Raw genomic sequence first — 13,828 nt, 5'->3', positions numbered from 1 at the left:
CAGAACCCTGAGGGACACCACTAATAACGTAAGTCCAGATAGGGCAGTATCCATTGATTACCACTGTCTTCTCCAACTCAACCACCCTTTTATATCCATTGCAGCAATTTGCCTCTAATGCTATACAACTCCAATTTGTACAGCAGTCTTCCATGTGCAATATCAAAATTACTTTTTACATCCAATTTCTTTGTGATCACATTGGTCAGACAAAACTTCTGCTTAACAAACCCATGATGTGTCTGAACTATTACTGCAGTCTTGTCTAGGTGATCCTGCATCACCTAGATACGACTGCAGTAATAGTTCAGAAAATAATGATGACTCCATTATTTTCCCCGAAACAGAAGTTAAACTAACAAGCCCATAATTATTTGCGTCACCCTTTGAACCCCCCTTGTGAATTGGGGATAAATTTGCACATCTCCAGTCCATGGGGACCTCCATCAAAACTAATGATGCTCTCAAAATAATAGCCAAGGGTTTGCTTACTTCCCTCACAACCTCCATCAATATAAGTGGATAGATTCCATCTACCCTAGGTGCCTTTTTTTTTTTTTTTATGTATAACTTCAACAATTTCTCCTTCACTTTACTCTGTTATTACAAAATCATTTACCTCTCTGTTAGAGTTTAGTAAACTTCTGTCCTCTCCTTTCTTACAGAATTCTTCATGTGTGAATGTAGATGCAATATACTCATTCAGTTTGTCAGCTATCTGAGCAGGCTCATAAACAGTCAAACCACCAACACTAAGTAGGTGAATCTGGTTCATTCCCTTCCTTCTAGAGTTTACATTAAGTCTGTTGTTTTTCATTGCATCCTTTGCAAAGGATTTCTCATAATCCGCATTCATTTTCTAACCTCCTTTGTGACTTGATTACAGACTAGCTTATATCTACCATAGGCTTCTATGTCACCTACTAATTTATATGCATCCCATGCATTTTTCTTCTCTGCCACAAGCCTCACGAGTTCATCTGACAACCATTTAGGCCTAAATCTTGAATAGTATTTCTTTGTTGGTATGAAATGCCTAGTAGCTTCCAAGATTAATTCCCCAAAGGCTTCCCATTTAGAATTCACTGTTTTTAACATCATCAGTTGAGCCCACTGTATAGAATTCAAAAACTGACAGACCACTGTAGTCACCTTTACGAAAACAAAAATCCTTCCCTTTACTCTTGATGGTTGTTACATCTTTAAGTAAATTCCACATCAATAGACTGTGATCACTGTCACCTAGTGATTCCTTTATCTGCAAATTCCTAATGCATGCATCATCACTGCTGATAATGAGATCAAGAGTATTACCCCCCCCCCTCTGGTTGCCCCTTGAACATGTTGCTGTAGAAAACAATCCTCCAATAAATCCACAAAGTCTTGCTAGCATACGAGTGACCAACTCAAGTGCCAGTCAATATCTGGAAAGTTAAAATCCCCCATTACAAGACATTCTGATTTACTGGCCCACTATTTCTCTGCACAATTGTTCGTTGTACTTATCAGTCATTAGGTCTATACCACATTCCTACTCTCATTTTCTCTTTCCCAGTGTTTATGTCAAACTGACTGAATATTGCACTATCCGCCAATGTCAACTGGATGCACTTCATTAGATTTCATGTGTTCCTTAACTAACAGCATAGCCCCTCCTCCCTTCCTGTACACATTGAACGACCCAAATTCAAATTCTGCATTGCTTATATCTGTGTGACACCATGTCTCTGATATCCCAACAATAACTGTCTGATGCTGTGATCAGCACTTGTTAATCTTTTAGCCTGTGAATCCCCCACAAGCTAGCAGTTTTCCAACCCAACTAACACTGCCTCGATAGCATCAGCAAATATTATTGAATCCTTTCTATTTAAGCGTACCCATCCCTATAGAAAGTCTCTCTCCTTTTAGCAAGCACAAATATACTGAAAAAAATTCTACCCTATGAGCCTTGCACAATCTCTCTCCAGGGCCAAATTGATTGACAAGGCTCTCATCATATACTACATCCTATTGTGTCTATTCAGAATTGCAGACACTTTCAAATTCAACCCTAGCTCATGACTTTTTTTCAACATTGACCTACCTGTATTTGTTAAGTAAATCTGCAGATCTTTTACTCTTAAGGTCATTAGTGCCAAAGTGTACAACAATATCACACTTTGTCATCAACTTTTTTCCCTAGAAGACGTACCCTGGTCCTGTTCCATCTATCCTTGTTATAGGCCTAATGATTCTAATGGGTACAATGAACAATTATACAGAGAAACAGAGTGGGCTAGTAAATCAGAGTGTCTAATAATGGGGGATTTTCACTTCCCAGATATTGATTGGATCTTGTGAGTTGGTCAATCATACACTAGTAAGGCTTTTGTGGATTTAATGGATGATTGTTTTCTACAGCAGCATGTTAGAGAGGCAACCAGAGGGAGTAACACCCTTGATCAGATTATCAGCAGTGATTATTTATGCATTAAGAATTTACAGACAAAAGAACCAGGTGGCAGTGATTACAGTATACTGATGCAGGATATACTTAAAGGTGTAACTACCATCAGGGGTAAAGGAAAGGGCTTTTGCTTTCGTAAAGGTGATTACAGTGGTCTCAAAGATTTTTTTAAGTTCTATACAGTGGAAGCAACCGATGTTACTAACAGCAAATTCTAAATGGAAAGCATTCAAGGAAGTAATCTTGGAAGCTACTAAGCTTTTTGTTGCAACTAAGAAATACTGTTCTAGGTTTAGGCCCAAATGGATGTCAGATGAACTAATGAGACTTGTGGCAGAGAAAAAAAATGTATGGGATGCACATAAATTATCAAGTGACACAGAAGCTTATGGTATATATGGAGGTTAAGGCAAGTTAAGAAATCTATGACAATAGATGCAAAGAAAAACAGCAAAGACTTCCTTATATAAACTCTAAAAGGAGGGGGATGAATCAGACTGGTCCACTTGATATCAATGGTTTGACTGTAGATGATCATTCTCAGACAGATGCCAAACTAAATGATTATTTTGCATCTACATTCACACGAGTAGTCACTCAAGGAGGAGAGGGCCAGATGATTATAAAACTAATAGGGAGTTAAATGATTTTGTAACAAGTGAGATCAAAGTGGAGGAGAAACTGTAGAAGTTAAACATAAAGTCACCTGAGGTGGTTGGAATCTATCCATTTATACTGAAGGAGGCAGTGAGGGAAGTTAGCAAACCCCTAGACATAATTATCCTTATGTCATAATCTACTGCAACCAGAGGGTGCTCTGCTCGTGCAAGAGAACAGTCGGTGGATTTTTGGCTGCTGTAAAGGGATAAATATTTTTAATTTTTACCGTATTCTTCATTAATTAACATAGTACGTTGTGTTTTACAGAGATATTAAATAGGTTTAGTAGCATTCGTTAACTTTTTATTTTGAATTTAACCAGCGGTTTTTGGAAGTTACGAGTCCCGGTGTTGATACCAATATTGTTGAACTAGCGGCCATATTGTAGTTGATAAGAAATAGTGTAACGTATATATATATCTCAAACTGATAGCGTAAGAAATCAAGCATATGAGCTTATGTAGCATCTGCCAAAAAAAAAAAAAAAAGAGGTGAAGTGGAAGTTTTTTTTGGCTGATGCTGCATAAGCCTGCTTTCTTGCATCATATGCCTCTACTAATGCTAATGCTAACCAACAAAATGTTACTGATTGAATTCACACAACCGTTTGTCCAGTTCCTCCTTGAATTTATTTAAGCTATCAACTTCCACGACAGATGGAAGTTTGTTCCAGCGATTAACTACCTGCTGGCTAAAGGCAAATTTCCACACATCTGTTCTACAATTGTCTTTCCTCAGTTTGAATTTATGCCGCCTCAGGTTCGTAATCTGAGCAAGTGGAAGAATTACTTCAGAATTCAGCATGTTCAACCCATTCAAGGCCTTATACACCTCAATCAGATCACCTCACAGGTGCCTAGTTTCCAGCCGCTGCAATTTGCAGAACTTAAGCCTCTAAGTAAGAGGATCCTTCCATTTCCCTCACCAATCTTGTTGCCCTTCTCTGTACATGCTCACAAGCAAATCTACACCCTTCCTAAAATGAGGTCTCTGGGCTTGTATGCAGTACTCAAGGTTTGCTCTAACCATTACCTTATACAAAGGGATAACACCTCCTTTTCAATGCTAGCAAAATTCCTGTATATCATTGACAAAACCTCATGACCAGTTTAGCATTAGCATTAGTAGAGGCATTTGATGCAAGAAAGCAAGCTTATGCAGCATCAGCAAAAAAAAAAAAAAAAAAAAAACCCACTTCACCCCTCTGTTCGTTCAAAAATACCTGTCCAGCTGAGCCTTCAACTTATTTAGGCTATCAACCTCCACTACAAGGGATGGAAGTCTGTTCCACCAACCAACCACCCGCTGGCTAAAGGCAAATTTCCGCACGTCTATCCTACATCTGTCTTTCCTCAATTTGAATTTATGCCCTCTCAGGTGATTATTCTGAGCTAGAGGAAGAATCCCATCAGCACTGAGCATGCTCAAACCATTCAAGGCTTTATACACCTCTATCAGATCACCTCGCTGGTGCCTAGTCTCCAGACACTGTAATTTGCAAAACTTAAGCCTTTCTTCGTAAGAGCACCACTTTGTTCCATTCACTAATCTTGTTGCCCTTCTCTGTACTCGTTCCAGCAGCTCTACATCCTTCTTGAAATGAGGCCTCCAGACCTGTATACAGTACTCTAGGTGTGGCCTGACCATTGCCTTATACAAGGGAATAATCACCTCCTTATCCCTGCTGGAAAAATTCCTGTATATCATTGACAATACTCCATGAGCTACTCTTGCAGCCCGTCTGCACTGCTCAGAGAACTTCATATCTGCCTGCACAACCACCCCCAAGTCCCTTTCATTCTCTACCACTGTCAGTGTAGTACCACAGAGTTGATACGTTGCTCTGGGGTTGCTGTTTCCCATGTGTAGTACTTTACATTTGTCAATGTTAAACTTAATTTGCCACCTCTCAGCCCATCTGCTCAACCTTTCCAGATCCTGTTGCTGCAGCATAGTGTCAGTAGTGTCCTTGACAACCCTACCAACCTTTGTATCGTCTGCAAACTTGGACATTTCATTTATAAATACAGAAAACAATAATGGACCCAACACTGAGCCCTGAGGGACTCCACTAATAACATTAGTCCACGATGAGCAGTGTCCATTGATTACCACTCTCTGTCTTCTCCCCCTCAACCACCCCTTTATCCATAGCAGCAATTTGCCTCCAATGTCACACTGCTCCAATTTGTGTAGCAGTCTTCCATGTGCAACAGTATCAAAAGCCTTTCTAAGATCCAAGTATATAATATCAAAGCTATTCCCTGCATCCAGTTCTTTTGGGACTGCATCACAGTATCCAATCAAATTGGTCAGGCAAGACTTCCCCTTAACAAAGCCATGCTGTGTCCGAGCTATAACTCAAGTCTTGTCTAAATGATCCTGCAGTGCTTCTTTAACCAGTGCCTCCATTAATTTTCCTGGAACAGAAGTTAAGCTCACAGGTCTATAATTACTTGTGTCAGCCTTTGATCTTCCTTTGTGAATTGGGTTCACATTTGCACATTTCCAGTCTATGGGTACCTCCCCTGAGTCCAAGGAAGCTCTCATAATTATGGCTAAGGGTTTGCTTACTTCCTTTGCTGCCTCCTTTAATATAACTGGATAGATCCCATCCACCCCGGGTGCCTTTCTTGTGTTTATATTCAACAGTTTCTCCTCCACTTTACTCCCAGTTATTTCAAGATTCTGTAGCTTACTGCCAGAGTTGAATACACCTCTGGCATTCCCTCGCTGAATAACTCCTCATGTGTGAATGTCGATGCAAAATATTCATTGAGTTTGTTAGCTACTTGAGCAGGATCATCAACAGTTGACCCATCAATATCAAGTGGACCAATCTGATTCATCCCCTTCCTTCTAGAGTTTACATAAGTAAAGAACTCTTTGCTGTTTTTCTTTGCATCCCTTGCCAAGGATTTCTCGTAATCTGCCTTCGCCTGCCTAACCTCCTTTGTAACTTGGTTGCATATCAACTTGTATCTATCATAGACTTCTGTGTCATGTGTTAATTTGTAAGTATCCCATGCATTTTTCTTTCTCTGCCATATGCTTCATTAGTTCATCTGACATCCATTTTGGCCTAACCCTTGAACAATATTTCTTAGTTGGTATGTAAAACCTAGTAGCTTCCAAGATAAGTTCTTTGAATGCTTCCCATTTTGAATTTGCTGTTGGTAACATCATCAGTTGGTCCCACTGTATAGAATTTAAATACTGTCTCAGTCCATCGTAGTCGCCTTTACGGAAGCAATAACCCTTCCCTTTACCCCTAATGGTAGTTACCTCTTTGAGTAAATCCCATTTCAGCACACTGTGATCACTGCCACCTAGTGGTTCATTTATCTGCAGATTCTTAATGCATGAAGAATCACTGCTGATAATCAAATCAAGAGTATTACTCCCTCTAGTTGCCTCCCGAACATGCTGATGTAGAAAACAATCATCCAATAAATCCACAAAAGCCCTGCTAGTGTGTGAGTGACCAGCCCCCAAATTCCAGTCAATATCTGGGAAATTAAAATCTCCCATTATAAGACTCTCTGATTTACTGGCCCACTCTATTTCCCTGTACAGTTTCTTATTATACTCATCAGAGTCATTAGGCCTATAGCACACTCCTACTCTCAATTTTGATCTCCCAATGCTTATGTCACACCAAACTGACTCAACACTGCACTGTCCAGCGATGTCGACTGGCTTCACTTCCTTGGTTTTTATGTGTTTCTTAACTAATAGCATAACCCCTCCCCCCCTTCCTATCCTGTCTATCCTTTCTGTAGACATTGTACTCCCCAAATTCCAGTTCTGCATCCCTTATATCTGTGTGACACCACGTCTCTGATATCCCAACAATATCTGCCTTTGATGTTTTGAGCAATACCTCAAATTCATCAAATTTATTTACTAAACTCCTAGCATTGGTGTACACGCATGTATACCTGCACCCGTTTCTATTCTTAGCTACCCTAACACAACCCATGTGTTTACTTGTACCGCAATGGCTCCCAGCAGTGTCTGAAATATCATGCATCTTGTTTTTCAGGCTTCTGCTCATTCTAATAGAAGCAGTGCAAGAATCTCTTTCACCTCTGCCAGTGGCTACTGTCAATCTATTGGTCTTTGTCTCCCCCCAAGCTATCAGTTTTCCGACCCACCTAACACTGCCTCGATAGCATCAACAAATATTCTTGCACCCTTTCTATTTAAGTGTATCCCATCCCTGTAGAAGCAATCTCTCCTGTTAACAAGTACAGTCCAGGCTGAAAAAAATTCTACCCCTTGCAGCCTGTCTTGCATTGCTCAGAAAATTTCATATCTGACTGCACAATTACTCTCAGATCTTTTTCATTTTCTACCACCCTAAGTGTAGTACCACACAGTTGATACGTTCCTCTGGGGGTACTTCTACCCATATGCAGTACTTTGCATTTGTCAATGTTAAACTTCAGTTGTCACTTCTCAGCCGATCTGCCCAAAATTTCTAGATCCTGTTGCAGTAGTACACTGCCATTACTGTCATTAACAACCCTGCCAACCTTTGTATCATCTGCAAACTTCAACACTAAACTTGATATACATTTCATCAATATCATTGATAAATATACAAAACAACAAGGGGCCCAACACTGAACCCCGTGGAACTCCACTAATAACATTAGTCCACAAAGAGCAGCATCCATTGATTACCACCCTTTTATCCATTGTAGCAACTTACCCTTAATACCATTCTGCTCCAATTTGTAGAGTAGTCATCCATGCACAACAGTATCAAAAGCTTTCCTGAAATCCAAGTATATGATATCAAAATTATATTTTGCATCCAGTTTCTTTGTAACCACATCATAGTATCCAATCAAGTTGGTCAGACAAGACTTTCTCTTAACAAACCACAAATCCATGCTGTGTCTGAATTATTTCTGCTGTCTGTCTAGATGATCCTTCAATTCATGTGTAAACAGTGACTCCACTACTTTACCTGGAACAGAAGTTAAACTAACTGGTAAGGTATAAAGTAAAACCAGATAGCATAATATGAAGCACTGTATTAGGAATCTGTTAGCTTATTATAGTATTATTAATTAATCAAGAATATTATTAATCTTATTAAATTTCATTGTTAATTAAATTGTATTTAAATGGAAATCATGACCCAGACTAGAGCTGCAAAGCAAAGATGTCAGACTACCAAGAGTGCTGTGACTCGGGAGAAACGAAGGGGGGCGATTCTACAATGCATCGCATTCTCAAAAAATTTGCGAAATGTTTTCCAACCTTTCTAAAACAGGACATAATATACCCAAGGAGGATGCCTTTGTGTGTGCTAGCTAGGTGTCTAGAGTGTCAAGAAATTAGGCGCAAACTCAGCGTTCTGATGGGCACTTACGAGATTGAGGTGTAGGGTAAATGCCCTTGAAGAAATTAATGAGGGGAGCCATCAAGCTCTCAACTGCCCAGCTCAATGGCAGAGCTCACTCCTGTGCATCAGACAACACAAAGGCAATCTCCAAGACAGAATTCTCTGGTCCCAAAGGAACTAGTTATTGTTAGTGACTCTACTGTCAGGGGGACTGGGAATATACTATGCAAGAAGGATAGGTGGAAAGTCGATGATGTCATACAGCAGATATCATCTTTTAAGGGCACAAAAGGTGGTATTGTTGTACACGTTGGAACTCCCAGGACTGCTGGGAGTCATAGAAGAACAAGTAAATATATGGGCTGTGTTAGGGTAACTAACAGTAGAGACAGGTGCATGTATATTTGCATGTACACCAATGCTAGGAGTATAGTTAATAAATTTGATGAGCTTGAAGTGCTAGTCAAGCCATCAAAGGCAAATATTGTTGGGATATCAGAGACGAGGTGTCACACAAATATAAGGAGTGCAGAATTGGAATTTGGGGAGTACAATGTATACAGAAAGGATAGATAGGACAAGAAGGGCAGAGGGGTTATGCTTTTAGTTAAGAAACACAAAATCTAAGGAAGTGCATCCAATTGATGTTGGTTGACAATGCAATGTTGAGTCTTTGACATAAGCACTGGGAAAGGAAAAATGAGAGTAGGTGTGTTATAGGCCTAATGAATCGGATGATATAATGAGAAATTGTGCAGAGAAATAGAGTGGGACAGTAAATCAGAATGTCTCATAATGGGGAATTTTAACTTTCAAGATACTGACTGGAACTTGTGGATTGGTCACTCACAACACTAGCAGGACTTTTGTGGATTCACTGGATGACTGTTTTCTAATGCAACATGTTCGAGAGACAACCAGAGGGAGTAATATTCTTGATCTGATTATCAGCAGTGATTATTCATGCATTAAAAATTAGTAGATAAAGGAACCACTGGGTAACAGTGATCACAATGCACTGATGTGGGAATTAAACATGTAACTACCATCAAGGCTAAAGGGAAGAGCTTTTGCTTTCGTAAAGGTAATTACAGGGGTCTTAGACAGTTTTTAAATTTTGCACAGTGGGATCAACTGATGATGTTACCAACACTGAATGCCTTCAGGGATTTAATTTTGTAGGCTACTAGGCTTTTCATTCCAACTAAGAAATACTGTTCAGAGTTTAGGCCTAAAAAGACGTCAGATGAACTAATGATGCTTGTGGCAGAGAAGAAAAATGTATGGAATGCTTATAAATTATCAGGTGACAGAAGCCTACAACAGATACAAACTAAACTATTCTGTAATCAAGTCAGAAAGGAGGTTAAGCAGATTACAAGAAATCTTTGGCAAAGGATGCAAAGAAAAACAGCAAAGAGTTCTTTACTTATATAAACTCTAAAAGGAAAGGGATGAATTGGCTTGGACCACTTAACATAGATGGATTGACTATTGATGATCATGCTAAGGTAGCTGATAAATTGAATGAGTATTTTACATCTACATTCACACATGAGGACTGTGCAGAAGTTTATCAAATTAACAGGGAGCTAAGTGATTTTGTAATAACTGAGCAAAGTGGAGAAGAAATTGGTGAAATTAAAACTAAAAAAATGAACCTGAGGTGGATGGGTCTATCCAGTTACATTAAAGGAGGCAGCAAAGGAAGTAAGCAAACCTTATCCATAATCATGAGAGCTTCCTCGGACTTAGGGGAGGTCCCCATGGACTGGATGCGTGCAAATGTATCTCCAATTCAAAAAGTGACACAAATAACTATAAACCTGTTAGCTTAACTTGTGTTCTGGGGAAAATAATGGAATCATTGGTTAAAGAAGCATTGAAGGATCACCTAGACAAGACTGGTAATAAGACACAGCATGAGTTTATTAAAAGGAGGTCTTACCTGACCAATTTGATTGGATACTATGATGTGATCACAAAGGAACTAATGCAAAAAATAATTTTGATATCATATACTTGGATTCAGGAAAGCTTTTGATACTGTTACACATGGAAGACTGCTGTACAAATTGGAGAGGTATGGCATTAAGGGCAAGTTGGTGCAATGGATAAAGGGATGGCTGAGTGGGAGACGACAGAGAGTGGTAATCAATGGACACTGCTCTTCGTGGACAAATGTTATTAGCGGAGCTCCCCAGGTTTCAGTGTTGGGCCCATTGTTGTTTTGTATATTTATCTATCAACTTAAGCTATCAACTTCCACAACGACAGATGGAAGTTTGTTCCAGCAATTAACCACCTGCCGGCTAAAGGCAAATTTCCACACATTATTCTACACCTGTCTTTCCTCAATTTGAATTTATGGCCCCTTAGTTTCGTGATCTGAGCTAGTGGAAGAATCTCATCAGAAAACAGCATGCTCAACCCATTCAAGGCCTTATACACCTCAATCAAATCACCTCACAGGTGCCTAGTCTCCAGCCGCTGCAATTTGCAGAACTTGAGCCTCTCTTGGTAAGAGAATCCCTTCATTCCTCTCACCAAGCTTGTTGCCCTTCTCTGTACATGCTCAAGCAAATCTACATCCTTCCTAAAATGAGACCTCCAGACCTGTATGCAGTTCTTAAGGCATGGCCTGACCATTGCTTCAAAGGGATAATCATCTCCTTTTCCCTGCTAGCAACATTCCTGTATATCATTGACAAAACCCCATGACCTGCTCTTGCAGCCTGTCTGCTTTGCTCAGAAAACTTCATATCTGACTGCACAATTACTCCCAGGTCTTTAATTTTCTAACACCCTAAGTGTAGTACCACACAGTTGGTACGTTCCTCTGGGGTACTTCCACCCATATGCAGTACTTTGCACTTGTCAATGTTAAACTTCAGTTGCCACTTCTCAGCCCATCTTCCCAAATTTTCCAGATCCTGTTGCAGTAGCACACTGTCATTACTGTTGTTAACAACCACGCCAACCTTTGTATCATCTGCAAACTCAAACTTCGACATTAAGCCTGATATACCTTCATCAATATCACTGATAAATATACAAAACAACAGTGGGCCCAACACCAAACCCTGTGGGACTCCACTAATAACACTAGTCCATGAAGAGCAGTGTCCATTGATTACCACCCTCTGTCTTTAGTTGGCCAACATGAATTTCACATTTTTTAAATCCACATTCTTTTAAACAGTTGCTAATGCAGGTTTCAGAAACTTCATTCCAGACACTCAAATTCACTCTTTCTGTTCGCTGACATTTTTTTTTTTTTTTGGGTGGTAAAATTTAAAATACAGTAAAAAAAAAAAATAAATAAATAAATAACAAAGCAGACGGCACACATAAATTGGAATTAATATTACATGTGCAACTTTGTTCAGAGTAAAAAGTTTACAAAGTTTAGATATGGAAATGAAGAGGCAAACAAAAAAGGCCAATAAACTGAAAACTGTTTTATGGTTGTCACTTCTAGAAATGTGATCTCCAGAAATGTGCTTTAGAAAAATATCACAGAGGCATTCAAAATTGATTCATATAGCCCAAGATGTGATTCTAATAAACTATGAAAGTGTTGTGCATTTTATTGATTTGAATCGGTTCTTTTAAATTTGATTCTATAAAGTGGCTGATTTTAATAACCGGTGATCACTATAACCCGCACCTACTGAAATTTAATATCAAAGAGAACAAGAAGCATGGTTTAAATTTCTGATTTTATTTTGATATTCTTGCTTTTTTGGTCTAGAGGATCATTGTCTTCCACTGTGACTGCTTTTTTGTTTCTGGATTGTACTAGAACAGCCAACTTCCATTGCAAGTAATTACAGTGCTCAGAAAATCTGGATGCTATTCAGTGTTATTAAAACATCTTCACAAACTTGGAGTCTTCTCATTCTTCGACCTTCATTCAAAATTTTAGCATCATCTTGACACGTTTCTCATGCCTAAATTTTTAGTTATTGTCTAATTGCTTCTTTGTCCATATTGAGTTCTAAGGTAACCATTCTAATGCTTAAACGATGATTGCTTCTAATCAATGTCCTTACCCGGTGGCACCTCCGTAGCCAGGTGGGAAGGAGGAGTAGTGCGTAGCACACGCCTTTTGATTAGACCAGGGTTCGAGCCCGTCACCACCAGATACGGAAAGGTCAAGGAATGACCACTGCATATCCCGGAGCAATATGGCCTTAGTTGCTAATGCTCCAAAAAAAAAAAAAAAAAAAAACACCTTACCCGGTCCACATTTTCATCAGTTTTCGTGGATACCGAACAACTTTAGTTGTTCATAGTCTTCCACAGTCTCTCTTCCTTCTAAAAATCTTTTATGCCACTCAAACACACAAGCTCTTAACATAGCACCTTCCCATAAATGACATAACTCAAACTTTGAGTTGGTATTTTCTTTAGTTAAGTTAAAAATGTGAGATTGATTCACTGTTAAATTCTTTTGTCTGTCATTTTTCCTGGCAAACTATAAAAAACACAAGGTAATGAAAACCTTTTTCATTGCAAAGCGAATGAGTACATTGGAATGTGACTAAGCAGACAACTAGGGAAAGGTTCAGGGTCAACTACCATGCCTTTGATTCACAAGTGGCATGGTGTGTACACAGTCTCATTATTTAATAGCCACACCTCATATCTGCTTTTAAAATTATCACTTATATAAGAATCAAACATTCCCCATGACATAAATGGAAAATATCTGGATAAAGCAGCGAACTGAGAAAATTATCATTTCATGGAAAATTTGAGAGAGCATATCTGGAATAAAAAGAATGCTTTATATCCATTACACCTATTAAACAACACAAAATTAACAAATAAAAGAAAAATAAAACTTACTTCATCCCTTGATGTAGAACAGAATTTCGACGAGTTTTACAAATAACGAGATCTGCCCACTGTACAATCACAATTGAAACAAAGAAAGCTGTGTGGCACGTGTATTCTAATGACTTCCTGTCTCGATAGGTCTGTAAAATAGATTATAACATATAATCTATTGTCATTTGCAATGTACCTTTTCCACCTCTTTCTAATACAAAATATGGACAGAAAAATAAAAAATTATCATTTGAGGTAAATAAAAAATTATCATTTGAGGTAAATAAATTCACATATAAAGGGATCCTGGATATCAACTTTATGCAACTTAATGTAACTTCTTGTATTTTTAAATCCCTTTAATAGACCACATATACAAAAACTTTTGTCAATATCTTAAAATAAGCAAGGTTCATTTTATCCCCACAAAGAAGTTAGCAAATGACTTAAGATTTTTATGAATAGCAACATATAACAAACTTTTCATCTAATGCCCTTCAAATGGTCAGTATCATCAAGAAAAG

General features: G+C 38.7%; 1 protein-coding gene across 1 annotated transcript in view; it reads right to left on the bottom strand.

The window, feature by feature from the left end:
• Window positions 1–13,828, bottom strand: part of LOC150080152 (sodium/potassium-transporting ATPase subunit alpha-like) — a 379,958-nt gene that overhangs the window by 15,933 nt on the left and 350,197 nt on the right. Inside the window, exon 19 of the mRNA XM_090380992.1 lies at window positions 13,323–13,453. Within this exon, the coding sequence (XP_090237118.1) occupies window positions 13,323–13,453 (131 nt within the window). The remainder of the gene's footprint in view (window positions 1–13,322; window positions 13,454–13,828) is intronic.

Source organism: Mastigoproctus giganteus, chromosome 9 (genome assembly GCF_048544385.1).
Source record: "Mastigoproctus giganteus isolate SK-2022 chromosome 9, ASM4854438v1, whole genome shotgun sequence".
NCBI lineage: Eukaryota > Metazoa > Arthropoda > Arachnida > Uropygi > Thelyphonidae > Mastigoproctus > Mastigoproctus giganteus.
Note: the sequence above shows the minus strand (reverse complement) of the source record. Positions and strands in the feature narration are given on the sequence as shown.